We start from the raw sequence: 22,201 nt of genomic DNA, 5'->3' as shown, positions 1-22,201 counted from the left end.
CTTTGCCCTATCCATCTCTTCATCTGGCTGTTCGCCTGTATCCTTTATAAATCCTTTATAATAACAGTGGTAAACATAAAGTATTTTCCTGGACTGAAGCCTGAAGTGGGGGCAGTCTTGAGGATAGTGGGCCCTTAACTTGAATTGAGTTATAGGACATCATGTTGATGTCCTTTAGAGTTGGTTGGTATGTGGGAAAATACTCCCCCAGCTTCCCTTCCGGTCACAGAACTGCTCTGTGTTGTGTGACAGTAAAAAGGAGAAAACAGTTTGTTTTTTCCTTTTACAGCCTCATTTAGCTCTCAGCTCAAATGGTAATTTCTCGAGAATCTTTCTGGGCTATCCTACTTATTATAGCACTACCTGTCATATTGTTCTGTTTTCTTCTTCAAATACTTATTATTATTTGAGATGGAGTCTTGCTCTGTTGCTCAGGCTGGAGTGCAGTGATGCAATCATGGCTCGCTGCAGCCTCAACCTCCAGGCCTCAAGTGATCCTCCCACCTCAGCCTCTTGAGTTTCTGGGACTACAGGCACATGCCACCACATCTGGCTATTTTTTTTTTGAGACAGAGTCTCACTCTGTCGCCCAGGCTAGAGTGCAGTGGTGTGATCTTGGCTCACTGCAAGCTCTGCCTCTTGGGTTCATGCCATTCTCTTGCCTCAGCCTCCCAAGTAGCTGGGACTACAGGTGCCTGCCACCACGCCCAGCTAATTTTCTGTATTTTTAGTAGAGAAGGGGTTTCACCGTGTTAGCCAAGATGGTCTCGATCTCCTGACCTCATGATCTGGCAGCCTCAGCCTCCCAAAGTGCTAGGATTACAGGCGTGAGCCACCGTGCCTGGCGACATCTGGCTAATTTAAAACATTTTTTTTTTAAGAGATGGGGCCTTACTATGTTGCCCAGATTGGCCTCAAACTCCTGGTCTCAAGTGATCATGCACCTTGGCTTCCCAGAGTGCTGAGATTACAGGTGTGAGCCACCGTGCCTGACCCAAGGCACTTACTTATTTGCAATGACATAATTTGTTGGCTACCTCTCCCACTAGAATGTTTATTAGTACAACCTTTCATGTTTTGTTCATGACTGTCCAGAACTGTACATAGTGCATGGTGAGAATCTCAAATAACAAAAATTCTGTTGTTAAGGTAATTAGTGATTTCTACATTGTAAAATTCAAAGACCAACTTTTGCTTCAAGCTTTCAGCAACAATGGACACTGTTGACCATTCTTTCTTTCTCTCAATTACCATATCCTATTTTCCTAGTTCTTCCTCCTGAAGTAACCAGAGGTTACTTCTCAGATTCTTTCTAGAATCTTCTTCTGCTCAAGGTTCAAATGTTAGTGTTCCCATAGCCTGGGCCACCTCTTTTGTGGTATCTCAATTCTCTCCTTATGTTACTGTATCTCTTCTCACATGTCTCAGTTCATTTTGTGTTGCTATAACAGAATACCTGAGACTGGTAAATTTATAAAGAATAGAGATTTATTTCTTACGGTTCTGGAGGCTGGGAAATCCTAAGTCCAGGGGCCTGCATCTGGTGGGGGACTTCCTGTTGTGTCATTTCATGGTGGTAGGCAAAAGAGAAAGTGAGCTGAACTCATCCCTTTTATCTGGAACCCACTCCCCAATAACTAACCCACTCCTGTGATAACAGCATTAAGAGCTCTGCCCTCATAACTTCATCACCTCTTAAAAGTCCCCTCTCTCAACACTATTGCTTTGGGGATTAAGTTTCCAACACATGAGCTTTGGGGGACACATTCAAACCATAGAATCCTGACATTAAATGCTACCTTTATATTTACAACATAACTACCAAATTTACCTTAGTTTTGAACTTCCGACTTCTACAGTATATCTGTTTATTTGACATGTCTACCTGGATGCCTAATAGTCACCTCAAACTTAAGAGAATAGAATTCTCTATGATCTCTATTTCAGTCCTTGGTCCCACCATTCCTTGGTTCCATGCCGAGGTCTCACTGATCTGCCACCTCTTATTCCACTCTTCCCCTAACTTACTTTGCTTCAGTTATGGCCTTGTTTGCTCCTCTTATCCCCCAAATTTTGTTTTATTCACTGCTGTATCCCCAATACTGATAACAATGCCTGGTAGGTACTGTTAGGTACTAGTAGGTGCTCAATATAATAATCTGGTAAACATAAAGTGTTTTTTGAGTTCTGTGAGCCATTCTAGCAAATTATGGAACTCAAGATGGGGGGTCATGAAAACCCTAATTTATTCGTTGAGAGGGAGTCTCTCTCCGTGGCCCAGGTGGAGTGCCGCAATCTTGGCTCACTGCAACTTCCGCCTCCTGGGTTCAAGCGATTCTCTTGCTTCAGCCTCCCGAATAGCTGGGATTACAGGTGCGTGCCACCACGCCCAGCTCTTTTTCCTGTTTGTAGTAGAGATAGGGTTTTACTATGCTGGCTAGGCTGATCTTGAAGTCCTGGCTGATCTTGAAGTCCTGACCTCAGGTGATCCACGTGCCTTGGCCTCCCAAAATGCTGGGATTATAGGCATGAGCCACCACGCCCGGTCTGGAAACCCTAATTTGTAGCTGGTTGGTCAGAAGCACAGGTCACAACCTGAGACTTGTGATTGATGTCTGAAGTGGGGGCAGTCTTGTGAGACTGAACTCTTTATAGCATCTGACCGAATGACTCTTCCTCAAAACACAAAGCTAGGGCTTTTGCATCCACTCTTCCCCGGATGGGAAGATGAGTCCCCTGATCTTTGTAGGGCTAGTTCTTCCTCATGATTCAGGTCCCAAGCTTCAAAAATCACTTCCTCAGCAAGGCCCTCCCTGAAGTTGTGTCCCCAGGCTCCATTGTATCACCCTGTTTTTTCATCAATGTAGTTATCACTACCTATTATTTTTGTTGCTTAATTGGTATGTCGTTTGTCCTATTCCTTTTTTGAGACGGAGTCTTGCTCTGTCGCCCAGGCTGGAGTGCAGTGGCGCGATCTCGGCTCACTGCAAGCTCCGCCTCCGGGGTTCAGGCCATTCTCCTGTCTCAGCCTCCGAGTGGCTGGGACTACAGGCGCGCACCACCGCGCCCGGCTAATTTTTTGTATTTTTTTAGTAGAGACGGGGTTTCACTGTGGTCTCCATCTCCTGACCTCGTGATTCGCCCGTCTTGGCCTCCCAAAGTGCTGGTATTACAGGCGTGAGCCACCATGCCCCTGGCCCATTTGTCCTATTCTATTTCAATGAGTACAGGGATCTTGTCTGTATCCTCCACGCCTAAAACAGTGCCTGGTGCGTATTAGGTATTCAACATATACTCATGGAATGAATGAATGAATGAATGAATGAATGAAAGAAACCTGGGCCTGCCAGACCTCAAAGTTCAGAGAACTGTTTTCTCTGGCTGGTTCTTCATTCAGACAATATTTTCTCCACCTGACATTTTATACAGTCTTCCGGCCTCCATGCGTAAGGAACCATGTAAAAGTTCTGAGCCTTGAAACCAGACAATATATTTCCCTGCTACCTTTAGGCTGAATCTTCTCTGTATTTAGCAACAAGTCAAAGAACACTGACCATGCGCCAGGCGCTATGCTAAGTGCTGAACACATAGAGCTGAATAAAGCACAGAACTTCCCTTGGTACAGTTATTGAGGTTTTAATAATACATAATTTGACTACATTTCTTAGATTTTGCGTCGTGACGTTTTCAGCCTCTTAAACTGCCCCGCCTACGCACAGAAGCTTCCCGAATCTCAGACCAGACACAACAAGGCAGCTCGTAGCCCTCGCCCCGCCCGCGGGCGGGGCCGCGTCAGGCCCTCGGCCCAGCCCACACAGTGTCGGCCCGCCTCGAACCCGCCTCCTGCCGCACCTCGCCTGGTCCTCGGCCCCGCCCACACCGCCTCGCCCCGCCCCAAACCGCGGGGGGGGGCTCCAGGGGCGGGGCCGACGACGGCCACTCACGGCGCCCCACTGGCCGCGTCGGCAGTGACGTAGGGTTGGCGCACTGACCCATTGCGGCTGCGGCTGCGACTCTGCAGTCGGACAGTCCCTTCGCCGCCGCCAGAGGTTTCGGTGTCGCTGCGAAGCGTCGCGCGCGCTGCCGTACCCGGGTTAGGCCCGCAGGCGTCTGACAGCCCAGCGCCATCTTCATCGAGCGCCATGGCCGTAGCCTGCGGGCCGGGAGCGGCCGGGCACTGCTTGCTTCTCGGCCTGCATTTGTTTCTGCTCACCGCGGGCCCTGCCCTGGGCTGGAACGACCCTGGTGAGTGCTGCCGGGGCTGTTCGCTCGCCCTTTTCCGCCGCCGTCAGCCGGTGCAGGCTTCCCTGCGTTTCCGTGCGCCGTCTTCCCGGAGCCTAGGTGCCCGGATTCCCCATGTCTGGCCTCTTTGCTGTTCGTGCCCTCCCTGGTTCCGCTGCTCTTCCCAGGCGTCCTGGTAGGCGGGTAGGGATGGCTCGAGTGGGCGGGGCGGGACGGCTGGGGATCCTTAACGTCCCTTTTCTCCCTGCCCTGGACTCCCGGAATTTGCCCACCATCTTCTTTCTCATCTCTAAGTATGACTGGAGAGCTGGACACTCACCTGCGCATCTGCTTTGTTGTCATGGTTGTGTGATTGTGTGATGTCATCGTGGCCGGCTGTCGTCATGGCTGCCTGTTGCTGTCGCCGGCCTTTGCCTGCCATTCGCAGTCTCTGAGTCACTCTTAGTGGACAGGGCTGCAGACCTCGCAGGTCTGTTAGCAGAATCGCAGATTGCACTCTTTCTTTCTTTCTTTTTTTTTTTTTTTTTTGAGTCGGAGTCTCACACTGTCGTCCCGGCTGGAGTGCAGTGGCGTGATCTCGGCTCACTGCAGCCTCCTCCTCCCAGGTTCAAGAGATTGTACTGCCTCAGCCTCACCAGTAGCTGGGATTACAGGTGGCCGCCACTATGCCCGGCTAATTTTTTGTATTTTTAGTAGAGACGGGGTTTCACTGTATAGGCCAGGCTGGTCTCCACCCCTGACCTCGTGATCCACCCGCCTCGTCCTTCCAAAGTGCTAGGATTACAGGCGTGAGCCACCGCGTTTTTATGAGAACCCCTTCCTCTTATTCTGACGATTGCAGTGAAGTAAGTCGCGCGGCACCAGCTCTTCCCTTTGGCTTTCACCGTAGAGAAGAATTTAAAAAATAATTTTCTGTCTCTTTTGTTTTTTTTTATTTGGTGGTGGCACATGCTAAGTGGATTCTAGGGAAGAGGTTCTTTTATGTCAGTACGGTATTAAAATTGTCTAAAGAATTTTCATAGGATCAGTAATATTCCGTGCAATTAATACGTATATGTCTATATACTTAGATGCAGATTTTGACTTTTTTCATTTAATAAATGACGCATGCTGTTACATTGTAATTTTGTAAAAAAAAAAGGACATCGTTTTTGGTTCGCGGAGTAAAGATGGCATGGAAAGCATATTGCCTTTGTGATTTGGTGATTGGAAATGCCTGCATTGTCGAATTTAAGCAACAGGTTTATTTCTGTAATAGCCTATTTTATTCTTACATGCTGAAATGAGAGAGAAGGTGCTATTTGCAAGCACATCACGTTGAGTAGTCATTTGATGTGGACGTTTTATTATCAAAAAATAAAAAGCCACTTTGTATTTAAATGTCTATACGTTTTTCTTTTGTATTTCTAGAAAGTTGTATATGAGTGGGAGACTTGATCAGAATTACAGTTGAAAACCTAGAATGAAACATTAATTTGTTGAGCTTTGAATCAGTTGGTAAATAAATTTAAAAAGGAAGTTTACAGTTGAAGAGTCAGAAGAACTATAAAAACTACAAAAGAAGAACCAGATTTAAAGATGAACCACTTCCTCGTTTACGCTGTAAAACTATTGTTCTGGAACACAAAGCACCACAATATTTTGCAGAGTAAACTCAATTGTTTTATGTAAATTCTACCTCAAAGTTTTTGGCATACTCTTTATTGAGTCTTTTAGTAAAGCATTAATCAGCTCCCTAATTTATCTTTTGTTTGACTTGGATGCCCTTTAGCTCACGTTGAGCAGTAATTTGTCTGGAAAAAAAAATTAGCACCGTTCTAAAGAGATTACCAAAGAATTTTCAAAATTCTTTGTTGAATGTAGTCTTAAGTTACTCTTCAGGGTATTGGGGATACAGCAGTGAACAAAACAGTGTCTTGCTTCCAAGGACTTTACCTCTGTTGGGGAGAAATAGCAATAAACAGATAAACATGTAAATAGCATGCTATATTGTGAAAATTGGTATGCACCGTGTATGATAAACAGGGTGAGGAGAACATGTTGTGCGGGCAGAAGTGGAGACTTAAAAAACGTACATTGGTCAGGGAAGTCACTGTTAGGGTGACATTTGACTGGAAATCTGAAGTGGGGAGGAGGAGTAAATGACCTGAAATTACTTATATCTTTTTTTTTTTTTTGAGGCGGAGTCTCGCTCTGTCGCCCGGACTGGAGTGCAGTGGCCAGATCTCAGCTCACTGCAAGCTCCGCCTCCCGGGTTTACACCATTCTCCTGCCTCAGCCTCCCGAGTAGCTGGGACTACAGGCGCCCGCCACCTCGCCCGGCTAGTTTTGTATTTTAGTAGAGACGGGGTTTCACCGTGTTAGCCAGGATGGTCTCGATCTCCTGACCTCGTGATCCGCCTGTCTCGGCCTCCCAAAGTGCTGGGATTACAGGCTTGAGCCACCGCGCCCGGCCTTACTTATATCTTTAAAGGGTCATTTGAGCTGCTCTGTGGAAAACAGACCGAAGAGGGTAGGAGGGAAGCAGGTAAACCAGTGAATTAATATATATTGGTATCTATTTTAATATTGTACAGTAAGTTCTTAAGAGTGGTGACCGCTTGGACCAGGGGAGGAGCAGTGGAGTTGGTTAGAGTAGCTGGATTCTCTTGTCACCTGTTTGGAAGGTGGAGCTAACATGATCTTCTGAAGGATTAGATGTAGGAGTAAGAGGAGAGAAGATGAGGAGAAATCCAAGGTTTTTGGCTTGAACAACTAGAAGCATGGAGGTACCATTTCCTGAGATGTGGAAGAATGTGGGATGATCAGGTTTAGAAGAGTTTGGTTTTGTTTATCTTGTTTGAGACCTGCCATGGATTTTGATTTATGAGTCTGGAGTTCAGGGAGCTCCTGTGTCTCTTGACTGATGTAAATAGTGGGGCGTGGGTATTAGAATTTTGTTCTTGAACCTTAAGAATCTTTAGGGAAGAAAGATGCTATAGGATTATGGTAATGCTATTCCATCTTAAAACTTTCAGTAATGTTTATCATACCTGATCACCTGTTATGCTTCAAGTACTCTGCCAGATAATAAATTACATCTAAGCTTCACAACAAATTTCAAGGTTGATAGCATTTTAATTTTGTAGGTGAGGAAACTTCTACACAGGTAAATTAAGTGCCTTGGCCAAAGTCATAGCCAGTTAGTGACACTAACTTAGTTCAGTGTTCTTTGCATTATTGCAACTGTTACAATAAATTCAATTTATTATTTCTGTTATTTAGTTGATTAACACAGTCTGATTTTTCTAAACCATTGAACATTTTCATTGTTTTATCTTTTATTTATGAGGAGGTAGTAGCTTGTGTTTAATGTAGCATAGTTTATTTTAATATAGTTTTTGGAAATTTTAGATCCTTAGCCCATGTGGAATTAAGTTTTTATATAGCTTTAGGTGGATTTTCTTGTGGCTGCATAGTCAGTTATGCCAGTGCTACTTATTAAAGAAGACATCTTTTATCCACTAAATTAAAAAGACCACTTCATCTTACTGAATTCCCACATGTATCTCGATTTATTTCTGATCTTTCTTTTGTTTCACAATTTCTTTGTCTCGGTTCCAATTCCCTACTATTTTGATTATAATCTTTTTTTTTTTTTTTTTTTTTTTTGAGATGGAGTTTCACTCATGTCGCCCAGGCTGGAGTGCAGTGGCAGCAATCTCGGCTCACTGCAACCTCCGCCTCCTGGATTCAAGTGATTCTCCTGCCTCAGCCTCCCAAGTAGCTGGGACTACAGGCGTGTGCTACCATGTCCAGCTAATTTTTGTAGATGGGGTTTCACCATGTTGGCCAGGCTGATCTCGAACTCCTGACCTCAGGTGATCTGCCCTCCTTGGCCTCCCAAAGTGTTGGGATTACAGGCATGAGCCATCATGCCTGACCGATGATAATAATTTTATAGTAACCTTTACTATCTGGTAAGCTATGTGTTCTTTTTTTTAAAAAAAATTGTTCTCAGGACCTTTAACATAATTTCTTTCCCCCAAAAACCCTAGTGGGTTCCTGGTTGGAAGTATGTTTAGGTCTCTTTATATATATATTTTCTTACATAGATAGGGTATTGACCTTAAGTTTATTAGATTGATTAGATTCATATTAAATACTTGTGGGAAATACATCATAGGATATGTTGTAACGTCAGTGTGTTCTACCATTAGCAAAGTGATGGTTGGCAAACCTAGTCAGACTTTTTCCTTTAGAGTTTTGAATACATTTCTCCATTTTCTTTTTCTATCCCGTTGAGATATCTGAAGCTTTTCTAAGTCTTATCTTTTCTATATGGCTTGTTTTCCCCCTATTCTGGCAATTAGTAGAATCTTTTTTCGTCTAGAGTGTTCTAAAATTCACTTTTTGTGTGCCTCTGTGTGGTCTGTTTCTCAGGCCTGGGTTTTTGTTGGGCCCTTTCAGTATGACAACTCAAGTCCTTCAGTGTGGGAGTTTTTCTTGAATTACAGTCTGGAGTTTGTCTAATCAGATTCCTTTGTTCATTCTTTCTGAAACCGTTGTTGGATTTTTGGACTTTCTGAACTGGTAATTTTCTTTTTTTTTTTCTCTCCTGCTGTCTGTTTCCCTTCCCCTTCCCCTTCCCCTTCCCCTTCCCCTTCCCTTTCCCTTCCCTTTCCTTTTTTTGAGACGGAGTCTAACTCTCTAACTCTGTCCGCCAGGCTGGAGTGCAGTGACGCCATCTCGGCTCACTGCAACCTCTGCTTCCCGGGTTCAAGCGATCCTCCTGCCTCAGTCTCCTGGGTAGCTGGGATTACAGGTGCCCACCACCACACCTGGCTAATTTTTGTATTTTTAATAGAGACGAGGTTTCACCATGTTGGCCAGGCTGATCTCGAACTCCTGACCTTGTGATCCGCCCATCTCGGCCACCCAAAGTGCTGGGATTACATGCATGAGCCACCGTGCCTGGCCTTTCCCTCCTACTTTCTTGTCTTTTTGCTCTACTTTGTTTTTTCTTTTTCTTCTCTTTTCTTTTTTTTTTCAGATGGAGCCTTGCTCTGTCGCCAGGCTGGAGTACAGTGGCACGATCTCGGCTCACCGCAACCTCTGCCTCCTGGGTTCAAGCAATTCTCCTGCCTCAGCCCCCCAGAGTAGCTGGGACTACAGGCACGTGCCACCATGCCCAGCTAATGTTTGTATTTTTAGTAGAGCCAGGGTTTCACCATGTTGGCCAGGATGGTCTCGATCTCTTGATCTCGTGATCCGCCCTCCTCAGCCTCCCAAAGTGCTAGGATTACAGGCATGAGCCACCGCGCACGCTGTCTTTTTGCTCTACTTGCTAGAAGATTTTCTTCTAACAGTTCTGTTGTATGTATGTATGTATTTATTTATTTCTGTTTTGAGACAGGGTCTCACTGTATCACCCAGGCTGGAGTGCATGGCTCGCTGCAGCCTCGACTTCCCCAGGCTCAGGTGATTCTCTCACCTCAGCCTCCTGAGTAGCTGGTACTGCAGGTGTGTGCCACCACACCTGGCTAATGTTATAATTTTTTTGTAGAGACAGGGTTTTGCCATGTTGCTTAGGCTGATCTTAAACTCTTGGGCGCTAGTGATCTGCCTGCCTTGGCCTCCCAAAGTGCTGGGATTACAGGCATGAGCCACTGCACCTGGCAGTTCTGTTGTTTTTAATCTTAGCTGTCCTGTTTTTAATTTCCAGAAGCTCTTGTTTTTTCTCTGAGTATTCCTTTTAAAATGGTTGTTTTATTAATGCAGTCTTTTTCTCTTATCTCTCTGAGGATATTAGAGTGTTTTTTAAAAAGTTTTCTTCTTCTGCATGGTCTCTTTTTTCCTCCTGCTTCCTTTTGTTGTTGTTCTGTTCTGTCCTGGTTGCTATATTTCATGTTAGGGGCTGTTTTGTCTGTTTAATGTTACTGTAACACAATACCACAGACTGGGAAATTTATTAAAAAACTGTATTCATTTCTCACAGTTCTGGAGGCTGAGAAGTTCAATATTAAGGTGCTGGCATCTAGTGAGGGCCTTCTTGCTGTGTCATGCCATGATGGAAGGCAGAAAAGGGAGAGAGTGAAAGAGGGGAAAGGGGCCTAACTCATCCTTTTATCAGGAGTCCACTGCTGTGATAACCCAGTCCTGCAAGAGCAGCATTAATCTATTCATGAGGGCAGAGCCCGCTTAAAGGTCCCATCTTTCAACACGGTTGCATTGGGGATTAAGTTTTCAACACGTGAACTTTGGGGGACACATTCAAACCACAGCAGGGACTTTTGTCATATTTTTAGTAATCCTTGGCTCCCTGCTCATGGTTAACCCTGGGGAACCAAAAAGCTCATTGGAAGCTATCAGTGTGCGATTGCAGTTTTGATTTTGAACTTCACAACAGGGTTACCTAGGTTGCTCTTTTTTTGGAGGAAGTTCCTGATGCCACTGTATTTAGGTACTTCTTCTTGGTTAGATTACCAAGAGAATAGTCATCCAGTCTCCCACAGAGGACAAGGGGATGGCTGTTAGCATTTTGTGCACCATGTGGGAAAGGAGAACTGTGATTTCATCTGTCAGAGTGCACACAGTCACTTGGGTTCCCTGTTTGGTTGTTTTTGTACCCATGCCTTCTACTATGCCAGATGGTCCCCAATGCAAATCTCTTCAGTTTTATCCTCTCCAGAGAATACATATCCGGACAGTTTCCTTAGTGGGGAAGAGGGAGTTAGAACAGTGTGGAGTTGGGGAGAGGATCTGGGGATATGGCTTCTTCTCAAGTAGCTTTCACACTGTAGTGTATATTTCAGGCATCTCTCATTCCAGAGCTGCCATTTCCCATTTTTTGTTTTGTTTTGCCTTTTTTATTTTTATTTTTTGGGATTCTGTTATGTACATCAAGTTGATTCTCAGTTTCCCCCCTTTGCTGTTCTGGCATTTGACTTTCACTTGGGTCTAGTCACCTACCATTAGTCCATTTGCTTTCTCCTTCCAAAATTCTTCTGTCATCTCCTCTTTGGTTTTACCTGACCACAGTCATTCACATCATTAAAACAATGTATTTATTACAGTTTTAGTAGAATTTTGGGAGGCTGCAAATTCTGCTAATTTGACAGGTTGAATATAGGGAATTGGGTACTCACAAAATGATAGAAAGTCATGCCTATTACATCTGCCACACTGAAAAATAGGTTGCTCATGTCAAGCCTCTTGACAGCCAGGAAGCTGATTAGAGGATACTATCAGTTTGAAAACCCACGGTCTTCATGCCTGTGTTTGCTAGCTGAAGGACAGAGCACTGTATAAGTCTAGGGTCTGCTTTCCGGATTTTGCTCTAGTCCCTCTGGTTGGCAGAACTGAAATTGCTTTTGTCAACTACAGCTGCAAGAGGTTTTGGGATTCCTTTTGCTTTGCAGGAAGGCACACCTGTTTGAGGGTGAAGTGGATCTTGACTGAGCCAATCCACAGCATCTTCCATCAATAATCCACAACATGATAAATAGGAAGATTTTGTCCTTATTTTGCAATACATAGAAATTCTTTTTTTTTTTTTTTTTGAGATGGAGTTTCATTCTTGTTGCCCAGGCTAGAGTACAATGGATCTTGGCTCACTGCAACCTCCTCCTCCCAGGTTCAAGCGATTCTCCCGCCTCAGCCTCCCAAGTAGTTGGAATTACAGGCATGCACTACCACTCCTGGCTAATTTTGTGTTTTTAGTAGAGATGGAGTTTTGCCATGTTGGCCAGGCTGGTCTCGAACTCCTGACCTCAGGTGATCTATCTGCCTTGGCCTCCCAAAGTGCTGGAATTACAGGTGTGAGCCACCATGCCTGACCTAGAAATTCATTTTTGTACATGAATGCCAGACATAATTTTATTGTTTTGACTCCTCCTTTCAAAGTCTCTTGTCAGTATGTTTTAAATTTTTTAGTTTGTGAAATAGTTTAAATAGTTTTGATTTTTAAAATTGTGAAATATCTAGAGTATTTAAACATACAGAAGTGTACAGTGAACATACATGTAGTCATCACCCAGTTTTATTGAATCATCACATTGTACCATATTTGCTACAAATCCCCCACTCCCAGTAATAAAACATTAGGAATAGAGATAAAATCTCTTTCCTTTCTCTCTCCCTAGACTAGATACTTACTTGAATTTGGTGTTTAATCCTTCCCATATGTGTTTTCATGTTGTTGTTATATACATATATAGACATTAACAGTATGTAGTATTGTTTCGCCTTTTTTAAAGGTTTATGTAAAGCTATCATACAAAACATTCTGCAACTTGTATTTTGTTTAAAATGTTTTTGCCATTTATCTAGTTTGATACATGAATTCTAGTTCACTCATTTTAACTGCTGTGGAATATTCCACTGTAATAGATCAGAATATGTTAATCTCTTCACCTGTTGATGGACATGTAAATCACTAAATGTGCTTCAGGAACATGCTTATATTTTTGTCATTTTAATTAACCACTATTATTATTACACAGTAGTACAATGTTTCAGGTTAGTGAACTTTTCGTTCTTTTGATTTAGCAAAAATGATATACAACTTGTGCTGTAGAAGCATCTGGCATGAAATGCAGGGAGATCTTAAAAGTGTGACCTGAATTTTGTGCAGAAGGCCTGAATGTTGTTGGGATAGCTTTGAGAGATGGATTCATCCTCTCTTAGCCATTCTCAGAAGGCGAGAAAGGCATTTCCTATGACGAGAGTTTTGTTAGGATGAACCTTTCTTTCTCTGACATGATATTTACTTTGTGTTCCTCTGTTTTCTTGCTATTTCAGACAGAATGTTGCTGCGGGATGTAAAAGCTCTTACCCTCCACTATGACCGCTATACCACCTCCCGCAGGCTGGATCCCATCCCACAGTTGAAATGTGTTGGAGGCACAGCTGGTTGTGATTCTTATACCCCAAAAGTCATACAGTGTCAGAACAAAGGCTGGGATGGGTATGATGTACAGGTAATATCCACTACAGTGATGGCAGTCTAAATGGGGGTTTTTATTCAGTAAATTGTTTATTGGGACATTATTCAGTATTTTGAGGGAGCACATACAGAAATCTCAGATCAGCCTAAAATATGTAAGTAAATCAGTCACTCTTCCTGTGGAAGAAATGGCCTCCAAAAGAAATGCACCGATTTTAAAGCCTGAGAGTACTTATTGTAGTTTTTGTACCATGACCTCCTCCTAAGATACTTGTAAATTTTCACAACTTTTTATATACTTGATGGTGAGGGATAGGGGATCTCTTGTGGTTGTCATTTTCCTGCCATTCCTCAAAGAATACCAACCTACCCTTAAGACAAAGTTGAGATAATTAGGAATTATAGATCGTAAATAGTAGGGGTTCATATATCTCTATTGTGCTTCTAGCACTTGATTTTAAAATTGTCTTATAACTGAGGGTGGTTACTTTTGAATGGAAGCATTTCAGCAGGTTTCATTTATTGTCTTTGGGACACTGGTATTTTGTATACGAGCAGAGCATCTCCTTGAAGTTCCAAAACTGAGTATGCTTTAAATATAGATTTTGTTAAATGAATTCACTTTAAATCACTAGTTACACATTTCTACTTTGTATTCTGACTGCTTTCAAAAGGGATTTAAGACGACTGGTCACAAGGCAAGAAACTTGTGTTGACGATTTACCCCTCCATCAGAATGATATTCTTGTTTGATACAACCTTTATGCATGGTCTTTGCAATTCAGAGAGGAAGTTGATGTGTACTGGGTGATACTTACTTCACAATATTTTCCCCCATTACTGCTAAGTTGAATCATAGAATCCTCTGGGTTATAGCGGAAGTCTCACTCCCACTTGACTTACGACTTTTACAGTCTTGATGGGAAAAAAAAGGCAGTAATGGTGATGTCATTCATTAAACATGTATTAATTGCAATATAAAAAAATGGATAAGGTAGAATGAAGAAACTCTTTTAGTAGTAGAAGAGGTAAGACAAGTACTCAGATTACATGTAGGTCCCAACACAACATTATAAAGTCTTGTCTAGTTGGAGTCATTGGGATTTAAAGGATGAGGTATTTGTGCTGTGTTAGGAAGGAATGATAACATTCTTAGAGAGGAAGGGCTAGAGAAGGGAATAGCATGAGCAAAGGAGTGTTGAGCATATCATACATTGGCTTATGTTTAGTAGCTGAAGAGAGGCCATTTAGTAGCAGGAGAGAAACTCCTTCTATTCCAAGAGTTGAAATTTAAATACAGTACTTAGAAGCTACTTATAGTACGCACGATTAAGGAAGTGGTAGTTAACATGAAATACCAATATAAGTTTAGCTTGTTTTATTTACCTAAGTCAGGAAACTTATAAATCTTCCTCCAAATAAAATTATTTTAAAAACAGTGTAGTAACAGCAACAAAAGAAAAACTGCATCTTATCCAAATGAAAAACTTTTGACCGTCAAAGGACATCATCAAGAAAGTGAAAAGACAGCCTACAGAATGGGAGGAAGCTTAACAAATCATAGTTGGTGAGGGACGTGTATTAAGAATATAAAATAACTCTTACAACTCAATAAGAAAACAACCAAGTTAAAAATGGCAGAGCCTCTGAATAGACATTTCTGCAAGGAAGATACATAAGTAACAAATAAGCACATGAAAAATGCTCCTTATTAGCCATCGGAGAAATGCAAATCAAAGCCACAGTAAGATACCATTTCACACTCAGTAGGATGGCTATAATAAAAAAGATAACAAGGCTGGTGAGGATGTCGAGAAAATGAAACCCTTATACACTGCTGTTGGGAATGTAAAATGGTCCAGCTGCTTTGGAAAATTGGCATTTCCTCAAAAGTTTAAACATAGAGTTACCATGTATGCCTCAGTCATTCCACTCCAAGGTGTACACCCAAGAGAATTGAAAACACATGTCCACACAAAAACTTGCATACAAATATACATAGCAGCATTATTCATAATAGCCAAAAAGTAGAAACAATTCAAATGTCCATTACTAATGAATGATAAATAAAATGTGGTATATCCATGCAAAGAAATATTACGTAGTATATGTACCAATATGTGCTACAACATGGATGAATCTTGAAAATGTTATGCTGAGTGAAAGAAGCTAGTCACAAAAGACCACATATTGTATTATTACATTCCTGTGAACTGTCCAGTTAGGGAAATCCATATAGACAGGAAGTTGGTTGGGAGGGGTGCAGAGGGCAGAATGGAGAGTGACTGCTAATGGGTACAAGATTTCTTTGGGGTGACGAAAATATTCTAAAATTGATTGTGGTGATGGTAGCACAACTGTGAATATACTAAAAACCATTGAAATGGGTGAATTGTATGGTATGTGTGAATTATATTTCAATAAGGCTGTTATAAATGAAATAAAATAGTGTGTCTGAACTTTGAAAGAGGAAAATCATTTGTACAAAAATTTGCAGAAGGGCAACAGAACCAATTAAATCTACTTTAGCTTGTATCTTTTTTTTTTTCTTTCTTTGAGGCGGAGTCACCCTCTTTCGCCCAGTCTGGAGTACGGTGACATGATTTTGGCTCACTGCAACCTCTACCTCTGGGTTCATGTTATTCTCCTGCCTCAGCCTCTATTTAAGTAGCTGGAATTATAGGCATGCACTACCATGCCCAGCTCATTTTTGTATTTTTAGTAGAGACAGGGTTTTGCCATTTTGGCCAGGCTGTTCTCAAACTCCTGACCTCAGGGGTGATCCACGTGCCTTGGCCTCCCAAAGTGCTGGGGTTACAAGCATGAACCACCGCACCCAGCCTTCAGCTTGTATCTTAAGAGTTAAAGAAGCATATTGCTTTTTCACCACAAAATATAGAATATAGACCAAACTTGGGCATATGTTTTTTTAAGGTGGACATTTTGGGGCTAGCCTGGGTTCTTTTGCGTTTTTCTAAATATCTTTAAAAAATACAAGAGAATTACATAGAATTGGACCCTGGAAAGTTAGTCCATGGTTTTATAAAATTTGTGTAGAAAGGTTTTTTTCTCAGAGGGTTATGTAATATCTCTGTTGCTTTGTGTAGCTACCAGATGTTCATATATGATGCTGTTTTGAGCCTTAGCATCTTTTAAGAAATCTGTATTTTTAAAGAAAGCTTCTTGAACAACAGTGGCAAAAAGTTGACATTTTGGCATTTTGCTTAAATTGTATAAATTATGGAATACTTAATATGTTCAGATGGATATATAACATGTATATGTAAAGAATGAAGAATAGTGATAAAGTGAATACTCGTGTACGCACTATCCAGCATAAGAAGTAGAACACAGATACCACCATTATCTTTGAAGCCCCTCATTTTCCCTCCCTTCTAGACACAAATACTCACCGTCGTTAATTTTGCGGATCATTCCTTTGCTTCATTTTGCAATTTTATGACGGATATATAGCCCAAGTAACATTTTTTTTTTTTTTTTTTGAGATGGAGTCTTGCTCTATCGCCCAGGCTAGAGTGCAGTGGCACGATCTTAGCTCACTGCAACCTCCGCCTCCCGGGTTCAAGCAATTCTCCTGCCTCAGCCTCCTTAGTAGCTGGGATTATAGGCACCCGCCACTGTGCCCGGCTAATTTTTGTATTTTTAGTAGAGATGGGGTTTCACCATCTTGGCCAGGGGGGTCTTGAACTCCTAACCTCGTGATCCACCCGCCTCAGCCTTCCCAAGTGCTGAGATTACAGGTGTGAGCCACCGCGCCCGGCCCCCAAGTAACATATATTTAATGAAAAAAAAGTTTGTTTCTAATAATCTGTTTCTATTTTTCTTCACAGTGGGAATGTAAGACCGACTTAGATATTGCGTACAAATTTGGAAAAACTGTGGTGAGCTGTGAAGGCTATGAGTCCTCTGAAGACCAGTATGTACTAAGAGGGTCTTGTGGCTTGGAGTACAATTTAGATTATACAGAACTTGGCCTGCAGAAACTGAAGGAGTCTGGAAAGCAGCACGGCTTTGCCTCTTTCTCTGATTATTATTATAAGTGGTACTCGGCGGATTCCTGTAACATGGGTGGATTGATTACCATCGTGGTGCTCCTTGGGATCGCCTTTGTAGTCTATAAGCTGTTCCTGAGTGATGGGCAGTATTCTCCTCCACCGTATTCTGAGTATCCTCCATTTTCCCACCGTTACCAGAGATTCACCAACTCAGCAGGACCTCCTCCCCCAGGCTTTAAGTCTGAGTTCACAGGTATGTTTCCCTCACAGTGGCCATAAATAGGGTGGTTGTGAGGTTAGTGCATCCTGTGCTTGGTTCTGAAATAGAAAATCGTTGCATTGGGAAACCAAAGGAGGTTTGTCTTCTCATTTTGTTTTTTACTTTCAACTTCTTTTACCTCTTCTGTTCTGCTCTCTCCCAAGGTATATTGTGATCGCTATGTTAAGAATGCCTGATGGGCCAGGCACCATGGCTCACGCCTGTAATCCCAGCACTTTGGGAGGCCGGGGTGGGCAGATCACTTGAGGTCGGGAGTTTGAGACCAGCCTGACCAAGATGGTAAAATCCCATCTCTTAATAAAAATACAAAAATTAGCCAGGTGTTGTGGCGGGCACCTGTAATTCCAGCTTCTTGGGAGACTGAGGCATGAGAATCACTTGAATCCGGGAGGTGGAGGTTACAGTGAGCTGAGATCGTACCAGTGTGCTCCAGCCTGAGTGACAGAGCGAGACCCTGTCTCAAAAAAAAAAAAAAAAAAAAGCCTGATTAAATTATAAGTACTCTTAATCAGAGAAACTTGATCAACTTTGCTAATAATCATTTGCCCTGAACCCTGTCTCACACTATACATAAAAATTAATTCTTTAAGTAGTATAATTCTCAACGTAAAAGGCAAAACAATTAAGTTTCCAGAATAAAACATAGGAGAATATTTGTTATGACCTTAGGATGGGTAAAGATTTTTTTTTTTTTTTTTTTTTTGAGCCGGGGTCTGGCTCTGTCTCCCAGGCTGGGGTGCAGTGGCCGGGTCTCCGCTCCCTGCAAGCTCCGCCTCCCGGGTTTTCACCATTCTCCTGCCTCAGCCTCCCGAGTAGCTGGGACTACAGGCATCCGCCACCTTGCCTGGCTAGTTTTTTGTATTTTAGTAGAGACGGGGTTTCACCGTGTTAGCTAGGATGGTCTCGATCTCCTGACCTCGTGATCCGCCCGTCTTGGCCTCCCAAAGTGCTGGGATTACAGGCTTGAGCCACCGCGCCCGGCCGGGTAAAGATTTCTTAAACAGAACGTAAAAAGTACTGGCCATAAAACAAAACATGGGTAAATTAGACTTTATTTAAATTAAGAACATCTAGTCATCAAAAGGCACTATTAGGAGAGTGAAAAGGCAAGCCACAGACTGGGAAAAATTTACAAAACATATTTCCAGCATATATATGTGTCTAGAACATAAAATGAACTCCCATAAATCTGAGCAACAGGCAGACAAGCCCTCCAAAAAGGACTTGAATGGCCATTTTATAATAAGAGAAGACATCTACTTCACCAGTCCCCAGCCTTTTTGGCACCAGGGACCAATTTTGTGGAAGACAGTATTTCCACGGACTAGAGGGGTTGGGTTAGGGTGGGATGGGGCGGGGAGGGAAGGTTTTGGGATGATTCAAGCATATTATGTTTATTGTGTACTTTATTTCTGTTGTTATTACATTGTAATATATAATGAAATAATTAACAACTCACTGTAATGTAGAATCAGTGGGAGCCCTGAGCTTGTTTTCTTGCAACTAGACAGTCCCATCTGGGGGTGATGGGAGACAGTGACAGATCATCAGGCATTAGATTCTCATAAGGAGCACGCCACCTAGATTCCTCGCATGTGCAGTTCACAGTAGGGTTCGTGCTCCTATGAGAATCGAATACTGCTGCTGATCTGACAGGAGGCCGAGCTCAGGTAGTAATGCAAGTGATGGGGAGTGACTCTAAATACAGATGAAGCTTCAGTTGCTTGCCTGCCACTCACCTCCTGCTGTGTGGCCCATTTCCTAACAGGCCACTGACCAGTGCTGGGATCCCAACCCATGATCTACATGGTCAATAAAAATAAGCAAAGGTGCTTAGCATCATTAGTCTTCAGAGAAATGCAGATGAAAACCACAGGGAGATTATTTTTAGCCACCAAATAACCACCATAATGACTAATGTTAAAAAAACAAGAGTACCAAGTGTGAGCAAAGATATAGAGTGACTGGAACTTTCATACTTTGCTGGTAGGAGTTAAAATGGTAAAACAACCCAAACATGTGCCTACCCATTTCTATTCCTACATAAGTACCTGGGAGAAGTGAGTGCATGGTGCACCAAGAAAGATGCACAGGAGTGTTCATAGCAGTTTTATTTATAACAGCCAAAAAATGGAGGTAGACCCTCCCCAGTCCTAAAATCTATCCCTCTCCCCCCATATCTATGGGAAATGCCCTCCTTCATTATAAACCAGTATTTTACAAATACCTTTTTGAATACAACTTGTTAATAACTTGATGCCTGAGTATTATTAATAGTTCAGTACAGATGAAATAATTGAAGTGTTATATTGGTTATATTATCTTTACTTTTATAGACTATGTCATGTTTAAGTGAGGATACATAATAAATCATTTTTATTTTAAGGAACGCAGAATACTGGCCATGGTGCAACTTCTGGTTTTGGCAGTGCTTTTACAGGACAACAAGGATATGAAAATTCAGGACCAGGGTTCTGGACTGGCTTGGGAACTGGTGGAATACTAGGATATTTGTTTGGCAGCAATAGGTAAGCTTTTTGCATTTATCTCTCTTGCTCTTTAATTCAAGAGACTTCTGCTTACAATTTAACTGCATTTAGTTTTGCTAAGGAAAATAAATTCTGGTGACATTAACCTATTAAATAAGATTCTCTGGGAAGGGGGAAGGTACACTATATGTGTTTTGATCAGTATTGTATATGTTATTTTCTTTCATTGTGTTTCTTCCTATGTCACCCTCATAGATATTATAAGATAAGAAAAAGACTGTTTAGTTGACATCTGAGAAAATGAGAAGGCAGGAAAGAATACAATATTTGGGGAACAGTTAGTCTGGTTTGGTAGGAGAATGATAAAAGTAAGGCTGGAAAGAGCTTGGGGCCAGATTTTGGAATATGAAGTATTAATGGTAGTTTAAGCTTAGATTTTATTTGAGTACAAATTCAGAAAGAAAGAGCATTGACTCCCTGTCACTTTCCCCCATAGCAATGACCATAATAATGGCAGAAATATGAAACAGTTTTTATTTCATGCTAATTCTGATATACCAGAACATTCAGGAAAAAATGCTTGATAAAGGTATTTTTTTTCTGACAGTTTAGGAACAGGAAGGTATTTAAAAATTATAGCCACAAGAAAAAAATGCCTAACCTACTTTTATGCCTTTAAAGAGCGGCAACACCCTTCTCCGACTCGTGGTACTACCCGTCCTATCCTCCCTCCTACCCTGGCACATGGAATAGAGCTTACTCACCCCTTCGTGGAGGCTTGGGCAGCTATTCGGCATGTTCAAACTCAGACACAAAAACCAGAACTGCATCAGGTAAGAGCAAAAAATACAAGTTCATTTTAACCTAGGAGTAAAGTACAGAAATAGTTTTGGAACTTTAGAAGATGATTATCTATTTAGCCACCATGGTTTTATTTGGTGTGTAACTACCAAAAATATTAATAGCACAATTAACTGAGATCCCACTTCTAAATATTCTTTAAAAATCAAACAGGGATTTGATTTGGGCTTAGCTCTACCATAGACCACAGTTTTAACTTGAACCTTACTGGATGCTAGCTTCCACATATATTTAATTCTGTGATCTCTAGAGATCCTTTAAGTTCTAAACTAGACTTTTCTAAGTAGAAACTTAAACTTAAAATTCAGTAACATTCAAAAAAGATATTGAGGTATATTTTAATTTTCAAAATATAATGTTTACTGGAATGCTGAGAGAATATTTTGTAAAAAGCAAAGATATATAAAAAAAGGAGTAACTGGATTAAACATCAAATCTAATTGGCAGAAAATGGGAGCTGCTGGGTAAGGAGGCCATGAGAGATTGCTGTGGAGTAGATTTGTCTTTCAGGAGAAAGAAGTTATAGAACAGTGATTAATTCTTGAAATTGATAGAAAAATACATTTAAATATGTTTTAAAATGTGAGTAGAATTCTCATAATGCTGGTTTGGATATACATTGATACATTCAATTAAAAGAACTGGTACTACCTCCTAAAATTGAATCTATGCATACCTAGGACATAGCAGTTTTGCTCTCAGATATATAGTGACAGAAATGCATACGCTTGTATGCTGGCAGATAAGCACAAGACTGTTTATAGCATCCCTATTCATAAATGCCCAAAACTAGAAACAGCCCACATATCCATCAGCAGTAAAATGGATGAATAAATTGAGTTATGTTTGCTGTATTGCAGTGGGTTACTGTGCAACTAAGAAAATAAGCAGTTGTGTGCAATAACATGGATAGATCTACCAAATACAAAGAAGCCAGACACAAAAGAATATATACACTATGATGATAGCAGTTATATTTTATAAAATACACATGCAAAAACAGGCAAAACTGATCTGTGGTGTTAGAGTATGAGATAGTGGGTACTTCTGGGGAGAAAAAAAAGGAGTTGGGAGAATATATAAAAATATGACTAGGTAAGGCCAGGCGTGGTGGCTCACACCTATAATTCCAGCACTTTGGGAGGCTGAGGGGTGGATCATCTGAGGTCAGGAGTTCGAGACATCAGCCTACCCAACAGGGTGAAATCCCGTCTCTGCTAAAAATACAAAAATTAGCTGGGTGTGGTGGCGCATGCCTGTAATCTCAGCTACTTGGGAGACCAGGCAGGAGAATCACTTGAACCTGGGAGGCAGAGGTTGCAGTGAGCCGAGATTGCGCCATTGCACTCCAGCCTGGGCGACAAGAGGAAAACGGTCTCAAAAAAAA

At 41.9% G+C, this 22,201-nt stretch overlaps 1 protein-coding gene across 1 annotated transcript in view; it reads left to right on the top strand.

Moving 5' to 3' along the window:
• Window positions 1-3,626: 3,626 nt before the first annotated feature.
• Window positions 3,627-22,201, top strand: part of SARAF (store-operated calcium entry associated regulatory factor) — a 29,654-nt gene continuing 11,079 nt past the window's right edge. The window contains exons 1-5 of the mRNA XM_017856796.1: window positions 3,627-4,245; window positions 13,024-13,202; window positions 17,020-17,437; window positions 19,851-19,992; window positions 20,635-20,786. Of these exons, the coding sequence (XP_017712285.1) occupies window positions 4,143-4,245; window positions 13,024-13,202; window positions 17,020-17,437; window positions 19,851-19,992; window positions 20,635-20,786 (994 nt within the window). The 5' untranslated portion in view covers window positions 3,627-4,142. The remainder of the gene's footprint in view (window positions 4,246-13,023; window positions 13,203-17,019; window positions 17,438-19,850; window positions 19,993-20,634; window positions 20,787-22,201) is intronic.

Source organism: Rhinopithecus bieti, unplaced genomic scaffold (assembly GCF_001698545.2).
Source record: "Rhinopithecus bieti isolate Rb0 unplaced genomic scaffold, ASM169854v2 scaffold_2077, whole genome shotgun sequence".
Lineage (NCBI taxonomy): Eukaryota > Metazoa > Chordata > Mammalia > Primates > Cercopithecidae > Rhinopithecus > Rhinopithecus bieti.
The sequence above is the reverse complement of the archived record's forward strand: the minus strand, read 5'-3'. Positions and strand labels throughout refer to the sequence as shown.